Source organism: Talpa europaea, assembly GCF_964194135.1.
Source record: "Talpa europaea genome assembly, chromosome: X".
Lineage (NCBI taxonomy): Eukaryota > Metazoa > Chordata > Mammalia > Eulipotyphla > Talpidae > Talpa > Talpa europaea.
Genome location: NC_140081.1, coordinates 61,968,667 through 61,995,999, shown reverse-complemented (window position 1 = coordinate 61,995,999; position 27,333 = coordinate 61,968,667). Strand labels below are relative to the sequence as shown.

Genomic DNA, 27,333 nt, shown 5'->3' with positions numbered 1-27,333 from the left:
CGTGCTTCTGACTGTACCCAGTGCTTGTATAAATAAATACATAAATCTTAAAAAAAATAAGAATTTTAGAACAATGCTGTCATTTTTGTTATGAACACTTTCACACAGGAAAGTTGAAAGAGTACAATGAACAATGGTACATCAACCACCAAGATTCAACAAATGTTAACATTTTGCCATTTTGCTTTACCTCTATGTGTTTATGTTCTTTGATAAATCATGTGAAAGTAAGTTGTGGCATCTAACACTTCACCTTTAGATACCAAGGCATACATCTTTTAAGCATAAGGACATTTTCTACATAACTATAAGCCCACATAAGAGAATTAGCAGTACCTCCAGTGAGGTCATCTATATATATAGCCCAAATGCTTCCTGAAGTGTGTTCTGCAGACTGCCTTGGGGTCCACAGGGAGATAAGGAACTTGCACCAGAGTGTGTATCAGTGCACCATGCCCTTATCAAGAGAGTCTTGCTTCTCAGGCACTTTCACTCATGTGGAATATATAGAAGAAAAAGGAACTGACAAAACAAAACTAAAACAAACCCTGGAAATATGACTGCAGAATTGAGGGAGGGTGGAAGTGGAAACAAAGTGTGGAGGGAGGCCCAATGGCTTAGGGTAAAGGACTATACTTTGATGGTGGGGGTGGTTGGGTGACACACATCTGAGGAGGTGTGACCTATGTTCCTCAATAGTGTACGGTGTCGGGGCCTCCCCGGTGGCACAGCGGTTGAGCGCTGGGTTGCGAAGCTGCCCGCAGCCTCTGCGGCGCTGGTTCGTTTCCCGGCTGCTCCCCGGCCACCAGAGGAGGGTCCCACATGGCGCGCAGACCTCTCCTGCCGCCCGCTGCTCCCCTCAGCAGTGTACCTCAGTCCTTCTGCCTGCTCTGCTCCCCCCTCTGGCTCTGGTGAATTCTCTCACCCTCCCGCGCTTCTGACTGTACCCAGTGCTTTTATAAATAAAAATAAATCTTAAAAAAAATAGTGTACAGTGTTGTAAATCAATGTTACCTCAATAAAGGGGGGAAAAGGGAGCCTAATTAAACAGTGCCGTGGCATAGTTCATTTACATTTATGGACTTGACTGAGGAACACTGATCTATACACAGATTTCTCCAGCTGTCCCCTAAATGTCTTTTATGGCCTGTTTTCATGTTGCGTTTGGTCATTGTATCTCTTTTTTCTAGAACAGTCTCCCCACTTTTATCTCATGCCACTGCATTTTAGAGACCAGGTCTACCCCACATCATGTATCTGTCTGATTTTAGGTTGACCAACCTGGGACGCTGCTGACCCTGCATCTTGGGATGCCCCTCAATCCTGGACAAACCAGGATGGTTTTGTGCATGGTGGCGATACTGAGCTACTTCAAGCCACTGAATTTCCTTTCAACTGGCCGATGGGTCTTAGAGACTATTAGATTCAGATTAAACCATTTTTTGACAGCAATGCTTTTGGTCACATCCCACCAAGAGGTGTGTCATGTCTGCTGTCCACTCTTAGTAAAGGCAGTGATTAAGGTGATTGCCCTTAGAATTCCTCATGTAATTTTCTCCTTATAATTAACAAGAAATCAGGAGGGGGAGGGTTACTTTGGTACCAGGTGACTACCCTGGTGCCTAATAACCTCTCACCTACAGATTTCAGCAGTCATCGATTACTGTTTCCTGACTTAGTAATTTTTCTCATAGGAAATGAACCAAAAAGGAGAGGTAAAAGCCTAAGCCTTTGCCCTTGACTGCCAATGTTCAGACAAAGAGGTTAATGTCATACTTCTGGTAATAGCAAACTAATTTTTTAATATCATTCAATTCAATGTTTTTATTAAATTCGATGTTCTACATTCAGTTCAGCCATTTTCATTATAATATCCAAATTTTCTTCACATTTCTTCAGTTTTCTAAGTCAGTGGGAACTACTGCAGTTTGTATCACATGACCATTTGACATGCGTTCCATGTCTCTTTCAGCACTGCCTTAGATTCTGGCAAAAGACTCTCAGACCCACGGTCCATTTCCCTGCCCCTGTCCTGGTATTATTTCCAAGGAGCCCCAGTTCCATTAATGATTGGTATTTAGAAGCCAACATCAGGATGCTGGATGTCAGTAGCAAAATCTAATGGTACTGTAGCCCATTTTGTGAGCTGTAAAATAGTATTACGACCAACTGTCCTAAACCTGGAAATTTCAATGCTGAAACTTAGAGCATCCAAAGCAAACAGCCATAAGAAGTTGATCACCCTAAATTGGTCACACTGTTAATACAATAGTAAAGATTAAGGAAAAATAGTGGAAATTGGGGTTGGGGTAATAGCTAAAGTAGCTGTGAATTTCCAGGAGATTTAAGAATTTGTACTGAATGATTTTTTTCCAGCTATAAAACATGTATGTCTAGGGCAGTGAGTCTCTGCACATTACCATCCCCCAAAGAGCCCTTTAAAATCCTGATACCCACCCTGGACAGATCCAATTTAATTCATTTAGGGAAAGCTCTAAGCATCATTGTAGAGGGCTAGACTGGACACGGTGCAGGTTTTCTGATCCAGCAGACCGGGTAAAGGAGGAGTCAGAGTCCTCAGTGGCTTCTGCAGGTCTTTTATTGGGATTTACCCAGTACATGGCAGGCAGGGGTGCTGGGGGGCCGGAAGGCTGGCTGGCCTCCCAGCCCCCAGCAAATCTTCACTCTATCTGGACTCTCCGGCATTCTCGGCTTCTCTCTCGGCTTCTTCGCTTCTACTGGTGTCCCCGTGACGCCGCCCTTAAAAGCCCACTCTCAGCCCAGGTGAATCCCATCTACCCATGCCCACACCCTATTCCAGGTGCCCGCTATCAGGCATGCATTCAGGACCGCAAGGATCCATCATCCATCCTGATGGCGGGAGGGCAGAAAAGCCTGACATTTTTCCTTACCCTACAATCATTATTTTAAAAATGCCCCCTGGTGATTCTCAACTGCTGCCAAGGTTGCAGATGAGTGCTCTAGGGGAGGTTTTACTCCTCAAAGAGGGGCCCCACCCCCCCTCCAACCCCAGCAGTGTTGGCATCACCTAGGAGCTTGTTAGAAATGCAGAATTTCAAACTTCACCCCAACCCTCCAGCAATCTGTTTTAACTTGCCCTCCAGGTGATTTTGATGCACTGTCAATTCTGAGAACCATTGGTCCCTTCTCCGGTTGCACCAGAGTCACCTGGGGACCTTTTAGAACAGAGCTTCCTGGGTGTCATTCCCTCAGGGTGATTTTATTCCTTTGGGGTGTGGCTCTAGTAGCAGTGTTTTCAAAGCTCCCCAAATGACTCTAATGAGCAACCAAGGATAAAAATCACTGTCAAGGGATTTTGTCTCCAAGTCCAGTGTTTGGCTGGATGACAAAAAATACACACCAAGTTACAAATGAAAAAACTAGTTGGGCAATACATAGGCCAAATAACTTGACTAGGAGGAGGCAGAAATCTTTGCAGTCCTTTTCAGAGGTTTTCATACTTTATTTTTTTTTTTGAAGTTAATCTTTTTTAAAAAATATTTCTTTATACAAGAACTGGGGTACAGGCCAGAGGTGCGGGAGGGTGAGAGGATTCACAAGAGACACAGCGGGGAGCAGAACAGGCAGACGACCGGAAACACTGCTGAGGGGAGCAGCGGGTAAGACAGGAGAGGTCTGCTGCGCCATGTGGGATTCTCCCTGGCTGGCCGGGAATCGAACCCATGCAGCAGAGGCTGCGGACAGGTTCACAGTGCTGTGCTCAACCCTCTGTGCCACTGGGGAGGCCCAGTTTTCATACTTCAAAGCATTTCATTTCTCAGTCCTTCTGCAATTATTTTAGCCAGTGTGGTAGAGAGAGGTGCTTAAAAACAACCGGTTGCTAGTAACGCTAGCCAAGTAGGACAGTTTTAGGAGTTGGTCTGCAGTCTGCTTCCTGCCTGTCTTCCAGAACTGTCTTCTCATTAGGCTCATCTTAGAATTGGCAAAACTCTGGGTGCAAATTTTGTCATCTTCCTTGCAGGTTTGGAGTTTAACCTCTGGTAGTTGTTCCCAGTCTTGATTGCATGTTGGAATATCTGGGATTTTGAAAAAAAAAAAATGGTTCAACATGTATGGGCCACACCCCAGAGCAATTCAGTCATCACAATCGCTGGGAGTGATGCACAGGCTTTTGGTAGTTTTGAAGTTTCTCCAGTGATGCCAATGTACAGCCAATGTTGAGAACCACAGGGTTAGGGCACTGGATTGTTTGGGGGTTGGGCAGGAAAAAGAGAATGATTTTCTTTGGTTGACATTTTTAAGCCTTTTTTACCCCTCATCTTCAAAATCATATTACCAATTTACAATTTACGGGATCGTCATGTATTTCAAGTTTGTATAACAGTAGTGCAGTCATGAACGATTTGGTGCTCCCTCTGCCCTCACTAGTTAATGCAAGTGCAAAAAGATAGCTAAAGTGGAATGTTAATATTATGTCCCAGACTTAAAAACTTTCCAGCAACTGATTTCATTCCATTATTATATGTATTTCCATATTATTTCCTATTGCTTCTCCTCAAAGGATACTAAGTGGGTGGCAATCTAGCCCAGAGCCACATGATAGAGAACATGTCAATATCCCGAGTCCATTCCTAACTGGTAGGATCCTGAGGCTATATGGAGGGAGAGGCCTCGGTTTTGAGGACTTAAAACAGGAATCTAAATATTTACAGATGTTGGCAAAAGGAACTCTCCTACATTACTGGTTGGAGTGCATACTGGTCCAACCACTATGGAAAGCTGTCTGGAGGTTACACAGTCTACTAAAAATGGAGCTACCATATGACCCAGCAATTCCACTCCTAGGGATCTACCCAAAGGCCATAAACACATTGATTCAAATGAACACCTGTACCCCTATATTTATTGCAGCACTATTTACAATAGGTGAAACCTGGAAACAACACAAGTGCCCCAAAATAGATGACTGGATCAAGAAGATGTGGTATATATACACAATGGAATATTATTCAGCAATCAAAAAGATAAACTCATGCCATTTGCAGCAATGTGGATGGAGCCAGAAGGAATTATGCTCAGTGAAATAAGTCAGAAGGAAAAAGAAAAATATCGGATGGTTTCACTTATAACAGGAATATAGGGGAACCAAATAAGACATCAGTGTAAAAAAATAATAACAGTACAAACCACAACAAAGCAAAAACAGATGATTATAAACCAGAGATATCCTGCAGGGGAGGAGGAGGGAGAGGTGATCAGAGGGGGGAGGAAGGAGCACAGGGGACCATGTTGATGGTGCACGGGTGCATTGGTGAAGGACATTCTATGGGGACTACACCTGAGGGGGTGGGGAGGAAGCAAATATTGTTTTAAAATGAACAATGATGTAAAAAATAAAAAAAATTAAAAAATATTAAAGATGCTGGCATTCACAAATTACATTTACTGATCACCTTAAGTTAAAACCAATCCAAGGCATACTTGAGAAAAAGAGGGCTGTATACTTAGCTGTTTAAGGATCTCTCTCCTCCAACTAGATTGTAAGGCTTGAAGGGATAGAGCTGTTATCCTACTCACTGTTGTAGCTGTCTGGCACCCAGCACAATGTCTGAAATGGGGCAAGTGCTCTGAGAGGCAGTATAGCATACTGGCCAAGAGGACCAGCTTTGGAACCAGGCTGACCTGGCCTCGAATCCTGGTTCTATCGCTTACATGCTGTGTGACCTTGGGAAATTTCCTGAAACTCATCAACCCTCTGTACCCTGGCCCTCTCCCTCTAAAAGATAATAAAAGCACTGACCTGATGGGATTGTTGTGACTGATTTAGTGAAACAATATTACTAAAGCACTTTGCAAACTGCCTGGCCTGTACTTGGTGCAAGTTAAATGGGAGACATTTTTTAATAATCTGATTATTTGTTGAAGGAAGAAATGGATGTCATAGCCTGCTTTCCTTTCCCACGCTTGAGATGAACTAGCAAAAATAACCCTATTCGTTTGCTTTCTATAAGAGTTCAATACTTCATTTCAGGCAAACAAAACCAAATGTGCATAGGAAAGAGTCCTTTCTCCATCACTGTGTTATGTGCTTCTCGGCATCTATGTTAAAGTCAGTTTGAAGAAAAGGAAACAGAAAACAGATGAGGAAGGCCATCTCTCTCATTTTGTCACTTCCATAATATTGGTTGCTATAATAACCTACTTGTCAAATCCCTTTGTACTACTGTGAGAAGTGTTGATGTAAGACGTGTTTTCTGAAAATAACCACGATGAGGTGTCATGAATTAAGAGCTTTGATACAGAAGAGGTGGAATTCTTTTTAGGGTAGAATAGCTCAGGACTAAAAATTTCCCAAAGCATCTACTGGCTTGCTCTTTCTACCTCCTAAAAGGAAACTTGTTTCTGGGGTGATCTTTTTTTTTTTTTTAACTGTGCATACCATAAATGCTGCATGGGATCCTGGACTGGATCCTGAGCAGGAAAAGGACCTTAGAAGAAATATTGGTGAAAGTGGAATCAAGTCTGTAGTTTAGTAAATAGTATTGTGTTGATGTTAGTGACTGAGTTATGTGAGGGGTTAGTGTTTGGGAAAGCTGGGTGAAGGATATACAGGAGCTCTCTGCGCTAATTTACAATTCATCTGTAAGTCTAAAATTACTTCAAAATACAAACTTAAAAAAATCTAAACATAATACTTGAAAACTAAACATACCGATTGAAAGTTAATTCTGGAAGCCCAGGTCTGGGCAGGTGTTGAGGCCAGGGCACCAGGAATAACATTGGTCACCAAAACAACGTGACAAGGGGTAGAGGGTAGTATGTATTGGTTCTTCTATAATAAGGAATTTCTGGCGGCCTATCAAAAAAACAATTCTTTTCTCTTGGTATAAGCTAGCCTCATTCAAAACACAGCAGCCTGACTTAAAAAATGTCCAAATATGTTTTTGTTTTTGAGTTTCAGATATTTATTAATCAGTGTAACCTCCAACACAATATACCAGCATGATTTCATGCATTTAGAGGGGAAGTATTTCCTGGTTAAGTGGAAAACAGTTCACATGGCTTCTGGAAGACCTTCATTTTAAGCATCTTTATAGTGAGATACTTCATTTAGCAGTCTGGGCCTTCTTTCTTCAGTTTGCTGTCATCTACATTCACCGAGTAGAACTTGCACTGAACTTTGGGTCCCAGTTTGTTCCCAGGGTCTAGGTTTATTCTTTTTGTCCCAACTGACATCTAGATTGAAGAAAACCAGTAGCATGACATACAGCACTGCTCCATAACCACCTCCAATAAAGACAAAGAGGGGACCAAGCTAGGATGCTTCTTGGCCTGACGAAGGATCAGGTGAAGCATGGTTGCAGGAAAGGCCTTGGGTTTCGGGCCCTTGCAGGGCCAAGGACTAAGTTTCTGCAGTGAATCTATGTGGAGTCCCCCAATACCTGTTTTCTTAAAGTGCCACTTTCGTGTTATTTGATTAACTGGATGTTTGGGAGGAATTTCTCATCATAGTGCTGAACTGGAGATGGGAAGGGGTAAAGGAAGGCTCCAGCCACCTTGAAAGCACCAATCCCTTAGCACTCAGTTCTTCTTTACTCCTGAGTCAAATGATCTGTGGGGTTAACTCCTGTGTCAGCTAAAACACAAGTGTCTCTGCAACCCAGTGTGATCAGGATGGCAATGAAAAACAAATGTTTTAAAGCAAAAGGTATTGGGGGAGGGGAGTTGAATCTGGTAGGACTATGGCACTCTTCATTTTTGTAGGTTCTTTAGGGATGAACTTTTCCAAGTATGATTCCCATAGTTCCGATCAGCACATGTATGATGCTGTTTTCACTTAACGTTATCTCACATTTTGGTTCCCACTTGCATTGTGCATATAACTGTTGTCTTTAATGGCTATGTAACATTCCATTGTATGGAACAGCATGATGGTTCTTAGCACTGGGCTCATTTTTCTGAGCAGGTATAAAAGGACTGCTGTCTCTTAGCCCCAGAAGTCTATTTTTGTTTCTGGAAGTGGCGACTAGCATGAGTGTGGGATCGCGTGGGATTCCTGAGTCATCATCTCAAGGCAGTTTGAGTGTGTTGTTAATATCGCCCTGCCCACCACCCGACAGCAGAGACTCCTGGGCTCCCTGGACTTTAGCCGGGCACTTCATGGGCACAGGGGCAGAAGTCCAAGCCTCCCTGACTCCCACAACTCTCAGCTGATACTCTCTCCCTGCCAACCACAGGAAGTTCCTGCTGCTTTCTCTCTGGCCTGGGATTATAGCTCCACCTGTATTTTCCACACAGATTGCTGTGACAGAAAAGACAAAGGGAGTGGGAAGATGGATCATTCTAGGCAAAGGGCTAAGGCATAGGTCAGGAGTGCAAGAGCTACAGGTTTTTAGGTGACTCTAAAAATGAAGTGGGACGAGGGGATGATTTCAAGTCCTGGAAAGTCGTGTGATAGCTCTCGTTCTCTCCACCCCTTCCTGTTAGAGAACCATGTTCGGGCTATCTAGCAAAGAGTTGACAGGGGTGAGTGACAAAGCAGTGAGTCTAGGCGTGGCCCCTACCCCACCTATGGCCACGGACATTTTATAGCCGAGAACGCTAGTTGGCAGGTTTTTCCTGAGAAGAGTGCCCTTGTGTTTGGTGCACTTGAGGTCTCGCCGGCAGCCACTGCCTTGAAAACTAGTGATTCTAGTAGGTTGCCAGGAGGGAAGAGTGATATTCAAAATACAAGTGGTATGGCTTAAGCACCAAACGCTCAAATCTCTAGGGAATTCATGGCAGGACTGGCTACTTACTGCTGGGGTCCATGCTCCTGCCCTAGACTTGTTCTTCCTTAACTTGTTCTTCCTTAATCCTTCCCGTGTACCAATTAACCCGTGTTCTGCAGGTCATACAGGATACCAGCCCTGTGGGTAGTATGCCTCTGATGGGTAGAAAAAAACAGATCAAGAGTGGTGACCAGACCTCAGGAATTGAAAACCATTGAGAGCAGAGGGACCCCTCTACTATCATATTGAATTCTCTAGTCAGAAGCTGTAGGGTAAAGAAAATGTCAGGCTTTTCTGCCCTCCCGCCATCAGGATAGATGATGGATCCTTGCGGTCCTGAATGCATGCCTGATGGCGAGCACCTGGAGTAGGGGGTGGGCAGAGGTAGATGGGATTCACCTGGGCTGAGACTGTGCTTTTTAAGGGCGGCGTCACGGGGACGCCAGTAGAAGCAGAGCAGCAGGAGAAGCCGAGATCACCGGAGAGCCCAGATAGAGTGAGGATTTGCTGGGCACTGGGAAGACTGCCAGCCTCCTGGCCCCCCAGCCTGCTGTCTACCGTGTAAATCCCAATAAAAGACCTGCAAAAACCATGGAGGACTCTGACTCCTCCTTTACCCGGTCTGCATGGGATCCTATAAAACCTGCACTGTGTCCATTCCTGCCCCTACAGAAGCCCAGCCCTGTCTTGTAGATCAAATGGACAAGTACCCAGAGCCTCATGGGACTTGTGGAGTGATGGGACCCAGTCGTAGGCCTGTACTGTCTTGGACAGGAACCAGGCTCTGAAAGTCCTGGAGTAGGGAGGTCAAGACATTGACAACGGAGGGAGAGAGACCCCTAGGCAACCACTTGCTGAAAAACACTGTAGGGTAAGGTAAAAAAAAAGCATCAGGCTTTTCTACCCTCCCGCCATCAGGATAGATGATGGAACCCTGCGGTCCTGAATGCATGCCTGATGGCGGGCACCCGGAGTAGGGTGTGGGCAGAGGTAGATGGGAGGGCGGCATCACCAGGACGCCAGCAGAAGCAAAGAGAATGAAAGAACAGAACAGCAGGAGCAGAGAAGCAGAGAGAATGAGAGCGAGAGCGAAAGAGAAGCAGAGACCGCCAGAGAAGGCCGGAGAGCCCAGAAAGAGTGAAGACTTGCTGGGGGCTGGGAGGCCTGCCAGCCTCCCGGCCCCCCAGCACCTCTGCCTGCCGTGTACCTGCTAAATCCCAATAAAAGCCTGCAAAAGCCACCGAGGGCTCCAGGACTCCCTCCTCCTTACCCTGTCTGCTTGGGTCATAGATATCCTGCTGTGTTCCCCTGCCTCCACAAACATTTTCCTCTCTTGGGTCACAACCTCCGGAGCATCGCAGGTATAACCTGAAACTCCCCCTCCCCCGTGCCCTCCCTCCCACCCCATACAAGGAAAGACAAGAGAAAGGCAGGCCACTCCATATTGGTAAGCGGCAATTTTAATAACCAAGGGAACTTACTTATGAGGCTTTGTCTGGGGCAGCTGTAAGACGAGAGTTTTCTGTACTACCCACTAAGTATTAAAAGTTTATATATAACCTTTACTGCCTTTAATCATGTACACTATCCAGATGGTCCCAACAGCATTTTTTATCTCAGGGATGTATCCTTGGGCAGCTTCTGGGAGCCAGGAAAGCAAGGGAAACACACATTCCAAGAACCAGGGAAGCGGTGAAAAGCCTCCAATTGCCCGGATTCAACTCATGGGTCAACAAGGGGTCACATTCTCTTGATTGCCTTCCCCAGCACCCTCCAAACTCAAGAAACGGCCCTTGATCTTGGTTCCTGGGCTGACACATGGCTTTTTAAGACCTCTTTGGCAGATTTCGGATCCTCAAAGATGGGATACGGGAGGCAATGTTTGGCAGTGGTTATAGTCACTCTACATTCTCTGTTCTTTGTGCTTTAGAATTGAAGACATTTATCTCTGGGTTATTCTCTGCAGAAAAAAGGATCCCTCTCCCAGAAAGGGGAGGTTCCTAGCTGTCTAATGATCTGACTAAGCCCCTCCCCTAGTCATAATAGTAGTAGCTAACATTTAATGAGCTACTTTGTTATGTGCCAGACCCTATGCTTAGGGTTTTTATATAAGATTGTCTCTTTTGATCCTCCCAACAAGCCTGTGAGGTAGGTACTCTTATTCCTGCTTTGCTGGGGGAAATTGGCAAGTCACCCAGCTTGCAAAGGGGTTTGAAGTAACAGCCTGCAGCAACCACATTAAGATTCAATTTTAAAATAGAATTTTTCCTTTATAGAAATAAGAGTATGCTGGCTATATTGGGGGGAATAGACTTTAAATAACCTTGTGATGGGTAGAGTCTATGTAGGTAAATATGACTGACACCCAGGAACACATACATTGGACACAACTGAAATTCGTATTTGTTAAATTCCCCACCCTGCCCACATTCACAGGCAGTACTCCCACCCCCTTCTAGCCACACTTCCCCTTCCCTCTTGACTGAGAAAGTGCTTGCCTCATAAACACATGTGCCATAAAGAGAAATGTGGATGATCCATGCTTCCTACGAACCAGGGTTTACAGTCTTGTAGGGTAAAGAAAATATCAGGCTTTTCTGCCCTTCCGCCATCAGGATAGATGATGGATCCTTGTCCTGAATGCATGCCCGATGGCGGGCACCTGGAGTAGGGCGTGGGCATAGGTAGATGGGATTCAGCTGAGCTAAGACTGTGCTTTTTAAGGGTGGCGTCACGGGGACGCCAGCAGCAGCACCAGTAGCAGCCAAAGCAGAAGCCGAAAGAGAAGCCGAGAAGCAGCAGAACGAACGCTAGAGAGCCCAGATAGAGTGAAGACTTGCTGGGGGCTGGGAGGCCTGCCAGCCTCCCAGCCCCCCAGCCAGCACCCCTGCCTGCCATATGCCTGGTGAACCCCAAATAAAAAACCTGCAAAACTACTGAGGACTCTGACTCCTCCTTTACCCGGTCTGCATGGGATCAGAAAACCTGCACCGTGTCCAGTCCTGCCCCTACAAGTCTCCTGCATGATAAAATGCTTCTTCAGTAGAGACACTTGCTGGGTGAGAATAATTGTCAGCAGAATTTTCCAATATTATTGATTGGGCAAATTGGCATGTAGGGAAAAATGGAGTGGCCCAGGCTTTTTGTCTGCCTTCCCATTGCTGGCCTCTATGGCCTGTACCTGCAATCTTGCTTTCCTCCTAGGTTTCATTGTCCACACATGATATCACGTTGGTGCAAGAGGCATTTAGGAGCATGATTACAGGGCATGCACAGATACCTGGGGCGGAGAGGTGTGAGCATGGGGCCTGTGATTGTGGACACCTGCGTCAAGAAGCCAGCGCCTGGGGTGTGCACATATATAAATGCAGAAACCTGGGCCTAGAAGCAAGGGATAAAAGGGACTCCTCAGCTCTCACATTCACGTTGGCATCACTCTGGAGCAAGATGAGATGAGATAGAGGGAGACTGAGAGAGAATGCCAGAGAGAAGAGAGAGAGTGTAGATTGTGGGAGCTGGGGGGTTTGGTTGCTACCTGACACCTGGCCTCCCTGCCTGGCCTTCCTGCCCAGCCTGTCTGCCCACCGGTCTGCCTGTTGTACCTGTTTCCCTGCTTCAGCATTAAAAGGCCTGTCAAATCTGTTGACGGCTCCAGGACTCTCTTCCATCTGCCCGAATCCATAGTGAACCTGCCTGGTCTGGGATGCTTCCCCAACATGGTGGAAAGCAGGTAGATGGAGAGTGGCCAGAGAAGACCTCGGAGAATGTAGTATTTTTGGACAGGGAAAGTGGAGCACTGACTGGGACATGCGAATCTGGATTTGAGGAGTATCCTGTCATGATTATTTGTACAGTCTTGGGCAAGTCACTTAAACATTCTGTACCGCAAATTCCTCATACATTTCACAACCAGGGTTACAACTGAGGTTTTAAGCCCCCTTCCAGCTTCATGACTAATAAGATGAGCCTCACTCAGAATCTCATCAAAGACCCACAAAATATTAGGGGGGGTTCCCTTGGAGATAAGGCCATGTGCAATATATAACAGCAAGTCATGCAGCCTTAGCCAGTATCAGGCCCTCCAGATGGGGTTTTAAGACTGAACTTTCTGTGTAAAGTTTCTATCCCTCAGAAACAATTATGGGCTAGTTGGTTTACATAGTCAGGCACGACCATATAGGGTAGGAGTTAAGAGCATGAGTTATGGAGTTGGACCTTCATTTGAAAATCAGTTCTGCTGCATCCTGGGGGCATACATAATATACCCTCTCCAAACATCACTTACTGCCTCTGTAAGATAATGATAATAGAACCGACCTTGTAGGCTCATGAAGAGGAAAGACAATAATGTATGTAAAGCACTTAGCCTGACACCTGGCAGAATGGAAGTGCTCAGTCAACCTTGTCTGCTACTACTATTGACACGCTTATTTCTATCAGTGTAATTTTCCTGACATGGGCATGGCTAAGCTCCAACATTTTTCCTGGAGATAGCTTTTCTTTCTGGGTGGAGTTTGAGAAAGCATATGTAAATCTTTCTGGCCTAAAGTAGCTCTAGAGTCAGATCAATTTCCTGCTCTCTTCTTCCAGGTTATGGGACCTTGGACAAATGATTTAACTTCTGGTGCCCTTTAGTTCCCTCAGCTGTGAAATTCAGTCAGGTACATTCCCTACCCCCAAAGGCGGTTGTGAATCAGGTGAGTGTGACCTGAGTGCTGTGTCTGCCCATCCAGAAGGCATTCAATCAACGGTGGTTGTGGAGCTGATGGTGCAAGTAATAGTCGTATCATAGTAAATAAGCGCCTCCACTCCCACCCAGTGTCACCCTTGGGATGGAGGGTTGAATGTGTTCACACGTCTACAGGTTTTGCATGCTGTAGGGTAAGTGATTTTCAGGCTTTTCTGCTCTCCCACCATTAGGATTGATGATGGACCCTTGTGGTCCTGAATGTATGCCTGATGGCGGGCACCTGGAGTAGGGTATGGGCATGCGTAAGTGGGTACACCTGGGCTGAGAGACGGTGCTTATAAGGGCGGCGTTACAGGGATGCCAGCAGAACCACGAGAACAGAGAGCAGAGAAGCAGAGAGAATGAGAGTGAAAGAGAGAGCGAAAGAGAAGCAGAGACCACCAGAGAAGGCTGGAGAGCCCAGAGTGAAGACTTCTTGGGGGCTGGGAGGCCTGCCAGCCTCCCGGGCCCCCAGCACCCCTGCCTGCCGTGTACCTGGTAAATCCTAATAAAAGCCTGCAAAAGCCACCGAGGGCTCCAGGACTCTCTCCTCCTTTACCCCGTCTGCTCGGGTCATAGATAACCTGCTTCGTGTCTTCCCACCCCCTTACACATGCCTAACCAAGGTCTTAGCAGAACCAGCCCTTGTTCCCGAAGGGACAAGAAATTGTTGCTCGGCTTCCCAGACAGTGTCTGGGAATTAAAATATTTGGAGGCATGACTGAAAGTGATTCAATAGAGCATAATTCTCAGCAGAAGAGTTCTATTTATTTTTTTTCCAGCCTTCTAATGCCTAAGAACCTTAAGGAAAAACGTAGTTCTATGTTGATCCCATATTTTCAAGGCTCAATTTCAGATGGTGATGGACATGTTGATCACCGACGTCATCAGGTGTATCTAGGTGTAATGACGTAAACGTTGTCTTCATTCTCATAGAGACCAGCTAATTTTTCCTATGGGCACAGGATCTATGTGATGCCCACACAGGAATTGGTGGTAAGATTCATGTGTATGGCTAGAATGTTGGTTTAGGAACAGTAGCAGTTCTCAGGGATGTGATATCACAGTAGGTGGTGTCGCATGGGCACTGTTGAGATGTGGCAAATCAAAATAAAAAAAACTGAGTGGCCTGCTGGATCTGGAGAGGAGGCCAGTTACTCAGGGAGGATATTAGATGTTACTTTGACTTCATTTTTCTCTTTAGTAATCTGCTAAGTCTAACAAGAGAAAGAAAATAGCCAGTCACTGCAAGCAAAGCTAAGCACCTGTCCTGCCTAGATAACTTCAGGTTTAGAAGGTGTTGGTGATTTTCTAAAGAGGTATAGACTGCACCCCACAAGGCACCCACCCTGTTCCCCCTGGCTCTATACTTTTTCGCTTTTGCCCTTCCACATTGCTGCTTCATTTAAGACATACTAGCCATAGGATCCAAAGCTTTCTTCAAGGGGACTTTCTAATAACATATCCTCCGCGTCCCAGGTATCCACCATCATTTTTGTCCTGGGTTCTGAGGTGATAGAAATAAGACATGGATTTGAGTTTTGAGCAGATATTTAGGGAAAGTTTCTGACACCTAGAAAAACACTTCCTTCCCTCTTATTAGCTAGATTACTTCTATTCAGCTCTCATCCTCATCTCCCATGCCCACATCACTATCTTTCTCCTCCTCAGTGACCCTCGCCAAGTCCAGACCCCTCCATTCTGGTGGAACAACACAAGGCTCCTGGGGTGGATGGAAGGGCCAGACACCGGGAAGATCAGGTGACATACTATTAACAGCCCACGGTCTTGGGGACTAGGGTCCCAAGGAACACTGAGGAGTGGCCTTTATTGTATTGGGAAAAATGAGAATTGTGTAAAATAAAAAATAGAACAAAATCTGAAGAAAAGCCTTTTCTCAAAATCATCTAGAATCTCACCAATCATCTAGAAATCACGACTGCTAATGTTTTGGTGATTTTCCTCTAGATATGTTCTGCATGTAGCCACATCTTGCTGTTCAAGTTGTACTCTGGTTGGCTATTTTCTCTAGTAAAATACCAGCTTGTGGATAACTTTCCCTGTCTGTAAATATAGCTAACCATCAGCTCTTTTCAGGTCTGCATATTATTTGATTGTGTGGATGCACCGTATTTATTTAGTTATTCCCCATTCTTGAACATTTAGATTGTTTCTAAGTTTTAGCTATTATACACAATGCTGTGATTGAACAACCATGAACATCCTTTTTCTTTGTATTTGTGTCATTATCTTAGCATATAGTTCAAGATTATGAGATGCTTGGCTTAAAAGGTTTCCACAATTTTAAAGTATCTCTCGGAAAATAGGAGGGACAACTAAACTACACTCCATAAAGCTTGTGGGAATTTCTGCTTTCACACTGGAAATCATAACCTTTATCATTACCCTATCATCATCTAAAGATCTTGGGTCACCCATTGCTGGGACATCATACTGGGTTACCAAAAAGTGTTTCCCAAGCACTCTTCCTGCACTTCTGCTTCTTCCACACTGTGTCCTGATCATCAGCCACAGTATGAGTAAAGAGTTTCAAACTCAAAATAATACTCCTTTATAAATTGTGAGAGATGGCCTGGTAGCACAAGGGGTTGAGTCTCAGCACTATCAAGCTACTACCAGGCTCTGCAGCACGAGTTCCATCCCCAGCCAGGGAGCTACCCACATGGCACAGCAGACCTCTCCTGTCTCACCTGCTGCTCCCCTCAGCAGTGTATTTCAGTCAGTCTGCCTGTTCTGCTCCCCACTCTGTCTCTGGTGAATCCTCCCACCACCCCCTCACCTCTGGCCTATACCCCAGTTCTTGTATGCATAAATAAAATAAAAAATAAATCTTAAAAAAATAAATAAATTGTGAGGGAAGGCCTATATATCTTTTCTTCCCTGCTAACCACTGACCCATCATTACCTTTGAAAAGATCATCATCCACAGCATGTGGAGCTGGGATTGGCAAGTTACCACCACTCTGATTGTGGCAAAACTCCACAGTGTTGGAAACACCTTTTCCTCTACTACATTCACCTTCCTCCATGAGTTCATCCAATGCAAATGTTACGGATATATTCTTTTTGTTTGATCTGAAACCTTCTTTCTGTACAACAAGGAGATGGAGGAGGAAAAAGTCAGGTGGTGCCACAGAGTGGTCCCTGTGCAGTTTTACCACCACTAGCTGTTTACCTGTAGGATTGGCTTTAGGGGTCTAGCTTCGACTGAGTGTTGACCTGCACGATGTGTTTTCCCTTTGAATCGCCGAAACCTAGCGGAGAAGCTGGGGAAGATAGAAAGGACAGAGTCAGAGTGAGAAGACATACTTCGAGCTCCTTGATTGAATGCAGCTATTACCCAGTCTGCACCATATGCCTTTGCACAATGAAAGGGAGAACAGAAAAGAGGACATTTAGATCTTTTACTGTTCAAAACCGTGGTCACCTCCTGCTATCTCTTTTCCATCTGCCTTTACTCTCCCATCTTATTGGAAGGATCAGAGAACTGGAAGCAGGGAATGTGGTGTGGCTCCAGGACATTAATCTATAGAATATTATGAATAAGCTCCTCGAGGGACTCACGCTTCCTTTTTCCTTGTATAAGCCAGGGAGTAGGAACCTTGTTTTGCAGAGGCGCTAATACCAATAGCTTTATGTTTCTACAACTCACCCCATATTGTGCTGAAAGTAGGGAGAGGGAGGCGTACTTAACAATGTTGGAATGTTTGTGGTCACTGCCCAAGTCCCATTTGGGCCAATGCATCTTGACAGTGTTGCTCAGCACTATAGACTCCCAGTACCTCCCAGAGCTCCCTGCTTATGTTGAAAACTGACTCGTGCCTCTATTCTTATCAGTATACATAGCTGAGGCAGTACAGTACCTATCTGACGAGCATCTTTCACCAGATTTTTTCATGCTCTTAGAGGTTGAGATGCTCGAGGTGAGTGGCTGCTGCTGCGGTGTGTGCAGCTCTTCGTATTTATTGTCAATGGCAGCCAACAGCCAACGAAGACTTTCAATGATGGACCGTTGCTGCTTCTTAGAGAGGGTTTTGATGACTGAACAGGGTTCCTATGACAAAAAGAGAAGAGAAGGCCCCAGCTCATGAGTCTGGGACACTTGGGGCCCACATTTCCAAACAGGAGAAGTCCACATAAGTTCTGTTGGGCCTAGAGTGGTTCTTAAGACTTCCTAGGAGACATTGAGCATTCATGCCTGAGAATGCAAATGAAAGATCCAAAAACTAAGGTCCTTTGATAAAGTTATTGTGGCTTTTCTTGGATGTGTGACCCTGAGAGAGTTACTCAATCTCTGAGCCTTGGCTTTCTTGCCTATGAAATGAGGGCATTAAAATTTCCAACTTCACAATACTCTTTTGAAGTCTCAATGAGAAAAACATGTGAAACTGTTATAAAAATGTGATACTCCATTATGACCATCAAGCCAGAAATGAACTTGATGTTGCCTGGTGGGGAGAGGCTTTGCCCCAGGTCCAACATCCAGGGCTAGTTGTGTCCTGGGCCAAGGGATGCATCAATGGGGCCCCAGAGGGCGTGGGGGTGGGGAGTGACACTTACTACATGGCACAGGATCTTGTTCTCCTTTAATAGCTTTTCCAGGAGTAGATGTTCCATGATATCACAAGGTAGGAGGGCGTCTCTGTTGTCTTGTTTGCTTGCCAGGCTAGTGCAGGGTATAAGAGAGAGGGAAGGAAGACAAGGAAGTGTGAAACAGAAATAGAGGCCAAGAGCAAGAAAACAAGGGAAAGAAGGGGATAAGCAATTCCAGTACAAGTGTTGCCAAATCCTAGGAACTAGCTTGAAAGAGGGACCCGATGGTCAGCCAGATTTTTTCTAACCAACACTCAGTGGAGGAAGGAATAGCACAAATAATTTGAATTCAAGATAACCCCCAGGCCTCATTTCTCACTTCCTCTACATTATGCCATCAACATTTAATTAGAATTGCTAACTGACATATGAACAGATTTGGAGTTTTTATATCCTCTCCCAAACTTGTTCATGCTTGAGTGGAGGAGGAAAAATGGTAGTGGGGGAGAGGGTAGGGTAGTTGGTGAGCCTGAATTACCACCCGGGCATAAGTGATAGTCACATAACTCTTGAGCAGACTGCCAAGGGAGGGGGACATTGGCGTTGATTATACAAAATAGGGATTGTTTTCTGCCACCATCTCGGGGTCAGAGAATGAAGCTAGGAAAGAGAAGCAAAGAAGGGTCCAAGGATGGGGGTGGTAGATCTGGGCATTACTCGCCCTTTTTCCTTGATGCTTGTTGTCAAAATTACCTTTGCATGATTAGGCAACATGTCCCCCAGTGGCAGTTTTTGGTAGAAAGTAACTCTTGAAAACATCCCTAGAGGACTGGGCTGCTCTTTCTCACTGAGCCAAAGGGAAGAGGACTTCTAGTTGAAATGGACAAAGGGGCCCCCCAGCCCTTCCTCTACTTCTCTTCAAAAGGGGAAATGAAGCACAAAAACAGAGTCTTACAGTAAGATGGGTTTTCCTGACACTCTCTTATCAGACAATAGACGTGTTAAGATGATCCTTGCTTCTTCCATGCGCCCTAAGTCACTGGAATCTAAGACATAAACAATCCCATGTGCCTGGGCATAGTAGTTCGGCCAGATTTCTCGGCCCTTCGTGTCCCCGTTCAGGTCATAGATGGTAAGTTGATAGTTGTCTAGCAGAAGTTTCGTTGGTCCAGATTTCAAGTAACTGTTCAGTCTTCTGGGGAGTACTATACATAGGGGGAGAGAGGAGAAGAAACCGCTGAGCATGGGGATAGATTTAGATCAAAGAATCTGTTAAACAATGACCTGAACCTTGACCACAACCTGTTCTGAGGACTGGATGATGCAGGGAACACTGCTGAGGCACCTGCCCTCCTGCTCACATTCAGAGGATCACCGTTCTCCATGGGCACTTTGCCCCTGCTCTCCTCTCCTGGCTCAGGAAACTTCAGGGGGTGCCCGCTGCTTCTAGGATGGAATAAAGACTCCTACCTGCCAGACCTGTCTCTTCCCTGATTGGTGTCCCTGGAACATACCCAGTCTCTTCCTCCCTCTGCTCCTTGGGTGGCTTGACCCCTCACCACATGTTGTGTCCTCTGGCCCTGGGTCTTCACAAGATACTATTCCCGAGCCTCCCTGGTGGTGCAAGGGATTAAGACGCAACCTATGAAGCTATCTGCAGCCACTGCAGCACGAGTTCCAGCCCCCACCCAGGGAGCTACCCACATGGCACAGCAGACCTCTACTGTCTCACCTGCTACTCCGCTCAGCAGTGTATTTCAGTCAGTCTGTTTGTTCTGCTCCCTACTCTGTCTCTGGTGAATCCTCTCACCTCCCACCCACATCGCTGGCCTGTACCCCAGTTCTTGCATGCATAAATACATAAAAAAATCTTAAAAAAAAAAAAGATACTATTCCTGCTGTTAAGAACACTACTACTGGGCCTCCCTGGTGGCACAAGGGATTAAGCACCACACTATGAAGCAATCCGCAGCTTCCGCATCATGAGTTTGATCCCCAGCCGGCCAGGGAGAAACCCACATGTCGAGGCAGACCTCTCCTGTCTCGCCCACTGCTCCCCCTCATCAGTGTATTTCTGTCAATCTGCCTGTTCTGTTTCCCACTCTGTCTCTGGTAAATCCTCTCACCCCCCGCATCTCTGGCCTGTACCCCAGCTCTTGTATGCATAAATAAGTAAGTCTTAAAAAAACCCTACTCCTGTGTTTTGCTTGATTAATGTCAATTGCTTTTAAAACAATATATTGCACTGGCCGGGGCAGCAGCCCTTCTTCTGCCCACCTGTGTCTATGCAGGTGCCTCTTTTCGCCAACTCTCTCCCTTTTCGGGGCAGCAGCCTCCTGCCTGGCCGTGACCTGCACCTGCCGGGGCTTCTCCTCACTGACCCCCTCAGCAGAGGCCGCTCTCCTCAAGGCCCCCACCTATGACCATGCAGGCCTCTCTCTTAGCAAACCTGTCCCTTTCGGGAATGAAGTAGTTTGCAACCCTGAGAATGGAAAACTGAAGCTCAAAGCTGGCTAGTACAAAGTGTGTTATTGTAACAGGGGGGTCCCTAGGAAAGCGGGGGGTTCCAGGTTCCCTGCCCCACCCAAGGAGGGTGGAGCTGAGCAGAGAGAAGAAGCTGCAAAGGAGACTGAGGAAGGAAGGAGCAGGATGGAGCCAGAAGGAGACCTGGAGGAGGCACATGGAACAGAGAGATGCGTGAAGAAACTGCGCTGGCCTTTTGGTCGTGGATGGGGTGACACAGATGTGGAGCAGATCTGCCCCAGAGAGAGGGGGGCAACTTCACCCTGATCTCAGCATGAGAAGGCACATGGACAAGAGCCCAGCACTGCTGTGCAGGACCACGGCCATAGCAACGAAAGCGTATCTGCTGCTTCTGTGATGGACCATGAAGAGCACATCATCTGCTGCACCAGCCAGTGACATCGTGAGGCTTTTATTACTACAGAAAACCTGACTAGTACAAGGAAACAAAGAGGTTCAGGTGAAATGGATAGATTTTCAGGAATGATTTTTCTGAGGTGGTGAGAAAGACAATGATTTACTACTCAAATGCTTGTCTCTGTTGAAGGTATAAATTAGCAAAGGGCTGAATGTATGCAAAAATAGTGGCTTATGTAATATAGTTAGTTATATTTATAGATATTGACATGTAGTAAGAGACAGTGACATGCACATTTATGCCATTCAGACATGAAATGAACTAGAAAATACTCTGCATATAGGAAAAACAATTCGTACTTGAGAAATGCAGAAAGCTCCATGACAGATGTAGTCTATTTCACCCTCATTTTTGGTTCTATTATTGCCACTTTGTTAAGTACCACCAAACAAATTTCTATTTTGTTAACGTCGTGTTTCTTCACTCAGAAAAACTTGATTAAATGCCTTAACATAAAAAAAAATAAATAAAACAATATATCAATTTAGATCTTGTTTCCCCTAGAAAGGTTACCCTACTTCCACTACCATCTCCTTTCAGAAGACAAGGTGACTTTCTTCCAGGCTACCACTCTCACAGCACATATTACAATGTTATACAGTCTATGAGTTTCTCACCTGGGTTATAAACTGCCACAAGACAGGAGCCCTTTCCATTTTATTCACCATATTATTCGGGTTGCTGACCACAGCTGCTGGCACACAGCTGTTCAATATGTTGAATGAATTTGATAAGCTAATGAATGAATGAATGAGTCAATGGGGGGGGTCCTTCTTTGCCACCTTCTCTTCAAGGTCCAGCTCAAGTATCAGGTACCACTTTCTTTGCCTGTTAGACCTACCCAGCTCTCTCACTTTTCTCTTTCATTGGGCACATGGTCTGTTAAACTTGTCCTTCACCTCTTTCTGTTGCATCCTATTTCCCCTGCTAAAACACAAGCTCGGTGAGGGTAGGGCTCTGTGTGACCTTATGTGCACTAAGTGTTCAATAAATGTTTATGGTACCTGTTATTGTGGGTGAGAGTATGACGTCTTCTTCCCTACATCACCTCCAACAAACCCTGGCAAACTCAGAAACATTTGCCCTTTCAAGGCTGTGACTGGATTCTAATATCCTCTAGGGCATCCCATACCTCACTCAGCCCCCGTAGAAATGGAGTTCAAAATGCAATCACATTTATAGCCATTCCAGACTGTTCAATTGACAGTCTGGCCCAGCTGTCTGCCCACGTCAGTAGCAAAATGATTTTAAAGATTGTCTACACTCACGCCTGGGAGTTCCAAGACCAGAATCAGTAGCTTCTTATTTATAGTCTCAGATCTACCTGTGACATTTCCTTGGGATTGCCAGAATGAGTCACTTGGTAGAGAAGTTAGTAAAATGCTTTCAGATCTTTGAAAATGTATGATTATACACACATTTAGTGTACACATATCTCTGCATTATTATCATTACATTTTAATGTGACCTTGTAACTCCTCTTCTGTTTTCATGTTCGTCAATTATCTTTTTAATTATAGTTTTCAAATAACATATAATTTGCAGTCACAACTTTGATGTGATATTTGCTATGTTTGTATTAGACTACTAAAAAATAATAAGTGAATAGATTAAAACCCTAAAGGTAGTTTTTAATTCTTGCTTCCTGTATTGAGACTAGCTTTATATTGTTTATTTCCCTGTCAGAGCAAAACATTTTCCCTGTTACTTTTTTCCACTTGAAGCCTTGACAATTCCTTCAGTAATGCAGCGTTTTGTTGGTGACCCCTAGAAGACGTTGTTCCCTGACAATTTACATTTTTCTCATTCTCTCTATTAATTTATAAACACCCTGAGGACAGGTACCCAGTCTAATTCATCTCGGTGCCCCTGGTGGCGTGTTTCGTAAGGCATCCTCTGGGGACTGTCTGCTTCAGCGTTATGTGGGTGTGGTTGTTAAGTCCTACCCTAGACCAAATGAATCAGAATTGCTAGGCTTGAGACCCAGGCGTCTGTATATTTAACAAACTCCTAGTTACCAGCCCCTCCCCTCACCTCTTCATGATTCTTGTGCACTTGAAAACCTGAGAACCACTGCCCTGGGGAGCGATGACCCTCATGCCTGTGCACCTCAGCACCGTCTAGTGCGCTTGTTAACATTTAGATTTCACGGGCCCTCTGCAGACCAAAGTATCTGCATGTCCAGGCCCAGGATGGGCAGGCGTGAAAGCTTCTCGGGTGATTCTGAATCTTGGCTCTCAGTCCTGTGCTCCAGGATCACCTGGGAGTTTTTGAAACCCGTGCCACTAGGCCTCATTCTCTGAAGGTTTGATTGCATAGATCTGGAGTGGGGCGCAAGCATCTGGATTTTTGAACCACTCCCCAGGTGATTAAGATGTAGAGCCAGATTTGAGAGGCACTGCTTTAAATGCCCTCAGTTAGGGCACCTGTTTGTGCTCACCCTTGGATTTCTTGTTCCACAGACTGCACCAGACAAAACAGTTACAGTGAATGGTGTCATCGAAAATAATGGCTTATGTCCCAACATATTTTATAACTGGCGTCTTCAGATGTTCACATAAGTTGCTACTTGTAAATTGGAATTCCTTCCTAGGCAATTGTCTGTTGCTGGCAATCACAAACATTTGAGGGGCAGGAAAGGGGAACCTGACTTCCACTCTGGGAGCCTGACAACCTATTAGATTGACCGTGGTGGTCCAGCATGGACAGAGGTGGCTGGAGGTGTTCTTTAGAACAACACATCAGTGGCACTTTGCTTCTTGGTCATTGGCAACTTCTCTGTGAATGGAGTCACAACCATTGACCCACTGTTTTATGCATCAGCCCCAAGTTATTCACCAAGCACAGGACAAGTTAGACAATAACAAATTTGACTCTGGGCTGTATCTTTGAGGAATTAGAAAGGAAAGCAGACACTATTCTCAGAGACAAAATAGCAGGTGGCTAATTGCACATTAGTGCTTCCTAAAACTGACTGACCGCCAGAAATGCCTGACTTCTTCAAATAAAGATTCCCAGGTGCCACCCAGACTGTGGGAATCCAGGAATGGGGCTGGGTTGGGGTTCTAAAAATGATCCCCACTTTGATCAGTATTCTTGTGAATTATCCTATTGATATTTCCTTGATTTTCATGCTGCTGTTTGCCATTCTATCAGTTCTGCCTATCAGAGAAGCGAGGAGTCAAGTTTGCTGCTTCTAAAGTGGGATATTAGACTGAGCCCGTTGACCTGAATGTGGTCCCTGGGGAGGCCACTCTTGGGGGTGGGGGTGGGGCTGTGAGAAGGGAGGAGAGAGAAGTTGTCAAGAGGTAACATGTGGACTGAGCAGAATGGTGGAATGGGGGAGAACCTTCATTCCACAAATATCCATTCAATACTCTTCTGGAGGGACTGAAAACACAGAGACTAAAGATACAGAGATGAGAAGATCCATTATTTCTCCTCCAGGGGCTCATCGTGTCGGGGACAGACTTGCAGTCACACAATGACATGTTGTAAGTGCATGATTGAGGGAGGCACAGGCTGCGATGGGAGTGGAGGCAGGAGGTGTTCTGGGGCATTAGGGAAAGGTTTCCTGAGGTCAGGCTTAGGCTGTGACTCACGGCCTTTAGTTAAGCAGGTAGGTAATAGAGGGGATGAAATGCTGGGTATAGGGGGATGGGATCTACAGAAGGTTCATGCATGTGAACCAAAAAGTTATGATGGGGGAGGGATGGCAGATCCTTCTTTTTGCTCTCTCAGGGGTCAGCTGTGGCGAGCCTGGGAAATGAAGCTGGAGAAGTCAGGGAGCAAATCATGGAGGGACTGGTGTGCTGCTCAGTAAGTTAAGTTTGGTTTGGTGCCCATGAGGGGGCCTGGATTTTCTTTAATTTTGTATGATTTTTGGATGGATTTATAATTTTTATTTTCTCAACAGAGTCATTTTTTTTTTATTGTGGATCCATTGATTTACAATGTTGTATGTGATTCAGAGGCACAGGATCAGACTTCAGATGGCTGTCCACACACCACACCCACCACCAGGGCACCCACAGTCCTCCACCATAGTCAGGAAGGGGTACAATGGACTATGGTGGAGGCATGGCATTCTATGCCTTGAATAGATAGGGAAATGTCATGAAGTCCTTCTGACAACTGTGTGTCACCTGAATACTGGAGTGGGGGTAGGGGGGGCAACTAGAGATGGCTAGAACAGCCAACAGGCTGTTGCTGTAGTCCAAGGTAATTGATGTAGGCTTCAAATAGGTCAGTGGCAGGGGAGTCAGGTTAGGCCTTTCGTGTACTTTTCTGAGGGTTGCCGGGTTATATAAAACCCAGGTGCAACATCATACCCCTTCTTTTATTTAATAAACATCAGTGGATGGCATCCTATCCTAGCCACTGTGCCAAGCTCTTTGCTTGATTGTCTGGTAGTTAGCTGGGTCTTCATAACAAGAAGAGCAGCTTCCTGAAATTCTGTGTTACTGCTTCTTGAAATGTCGAGGTATTCAACTGGAGATCTAGTATTAAACTTCCACATCTCTAAACTGACAACATTTTCAAGCTCCAACCCTCTGTATCAACTGTCACAAGGAGTTTCATGTTATTAAACTTCTTCATCGTCCCACACTTGTCTCTTTTCTAGACCAAGTTCCACTTTAATTGAGCTCTGAAAGTAGATACTGTTTCAAACATTGCTGTCCTTCATAATTGACTGAAATGCTTTACATAGTTTGAGCTAATTCATACTGACACTATGAGAGGACTTTCAATTAGGACATCACATAAAAGCACCAGGTGACAGACATTATATAAATAAGCTGCATTATATAAATAAGCTGACACCAAAAGAGAGGGATTTGTGTGTGTGTGTGTTTGTGTGTGTTGGGAAGTGTTTATCTTCAAAAGAGGGAACCTGAAGGCCATGAAGGAAAGCTAGTGATTATTTCATTGGTCTCTGAGACACATAGGAGGCTTAAACTGGTACCTAATGATTTTAAATCCTTACATCGTCGGAAGGCATCCACAAGGAAAGTTTTCCCCGAGTTGTCCAAGCCGATGACAATGATGTTTGCATTCCTGAAATGGAATAAGAAATGAGTCAAAACCGTAAAAGCCCTGTTAATTCTTAGGCTAAACCAGGAGTCCTGCTCTTCCTCAGTGTTTGGGGCTCTGCCTGTAGTAGTTCCAATACCTGTGCCATAAAAGGCATGGCCAGAATGGCAGACAGTGAGAAGCTCTCCTGAGAGGTGCCAAGGATGCTTTTCTTCCCTGATTAAGAATTTCTCATCCGGGCCTCCCCTGGTGGCGCAGTGGTTGACTGCTGGGCTGTGAAGCTGCCCGCAGCCTCTGCAGCGCCGGTTTGATCCCCGGCCGCCTGCGAGGGTCCCACATGGAGCGCAGACCTCTCCTGCCGCCCGCTGCTCCCCTCAGCAGTGTACTTCGGTCCTTCTGCCTGCTCTGCTCCCTGCTCTGGCTCTGGTGAATTCTCTCACCCTCCCGCACTTCTGACTGTACCCAGTGCTTGTATAAATAAATAATCTAAAAAAAAAAAGAATTTCTCATCCAGAGCTAGAAGGAATTATACTAGCCGAAATTAGTCAGAAGGAAAAAGATAAATACCAGATGGTCTCACTTATATGTGAAATATAGAAAAAAACAAACAAAAGGTCAAGAAAAAGTCAAAACTAGCAAGCTCACCAGAGAACTGAGGCATATAGCGAAGAGGGGGTGGAAGGGGGGGCAGGGGAGAGATGAACACAAGGGAATATGGTGATGGTTCAAGGGTGGTATGGTGGTGAATTATGGGGACTACAATGTTGTAACAAAAAAATTTAATTAATTTTAAAAAGAAAAGAAAAAAGAAGGTAAGAAATTAAAAAAAAAATTCTCATCCACCCCAAACACTACTCCCAATTTTGTAGACACTGCTTAATCACCTCCCCTAACAATATATATCATGAAGATTTGTCCCTTGAGGACTTCAGGCAGATATATTGGAGGAAGTGGTAGAATAGGTCTAGAGAAATAATTGCAATATTACCTTCGTTTTGTTTCAGGTCTCTTTAGCCGAGTCCAGCAGGAGCCCAGTAGCCGGAACATGATCTCAGCTTAGTTCTTACATATTAAGGACTCAAATAAGTAAGATCTCAGTCCCATAATTAACACTGAACTTTACTCAGTTTATGGTTGTACTGGTGCTGATGAACATAAAGGCTGGGGCTATAACAACTTTGTCTATAAATGTAATAAAGAAAAGGACTAGTTTTCTTCAACTCTGCTGGCTGTTCCTGCAAAAATGGGAATAATATGTTAAGGCAACCTACACAGTCATAATGGCATCAGACATGGCCTATCCCTTCAATCATAGTTCATTC

General features: G+C 45.2%; 1 protein-coding gene and 1 pseudogene across 2 annotated transcripts; both read right to left on the bottom strand.

Moving 5' to 3' along the window:
- Positions 1–7,092: 7,092 nt before the first annotated feature.
- Positions 7,093–7,338, bottom strand: LOC311187601 (cytochrome c oxidase subunit NDUFA4-like; annotated as a pseudogene). The gene has a single exon. The product of its transcript is annotated as a cytochrome c oxidase subunit NDUFA4-like (transcript).
- Positions 7,339–15,100: 7,762 nt separating this feature from the next.
- ARL13A (ARF like GTPase 13A) lies at positions 15,101–27,058 on the bottom strand (the record flags this gene model as incomplete). The annotated part of the gene is made up of 8 exons (XM_084258952.1): positions 15,101–15,183; positions 16,409–16,592; positions 16,679–16,769; positions 17,367–17,557; positions 18,064–18,169; positions 18,992–19,241; positions 25,965–26,035; positions 27,000–27,058. 8 exons carry the CDS (start codon positions 27,056–27,058, stop codon positions 15,101–15,103), a joined length of 1,035 nt encoding a protein of 344 aa, XP_084115078.1.
- Positions 27,059–27,333: the final 275 nt, after the last annotated feature.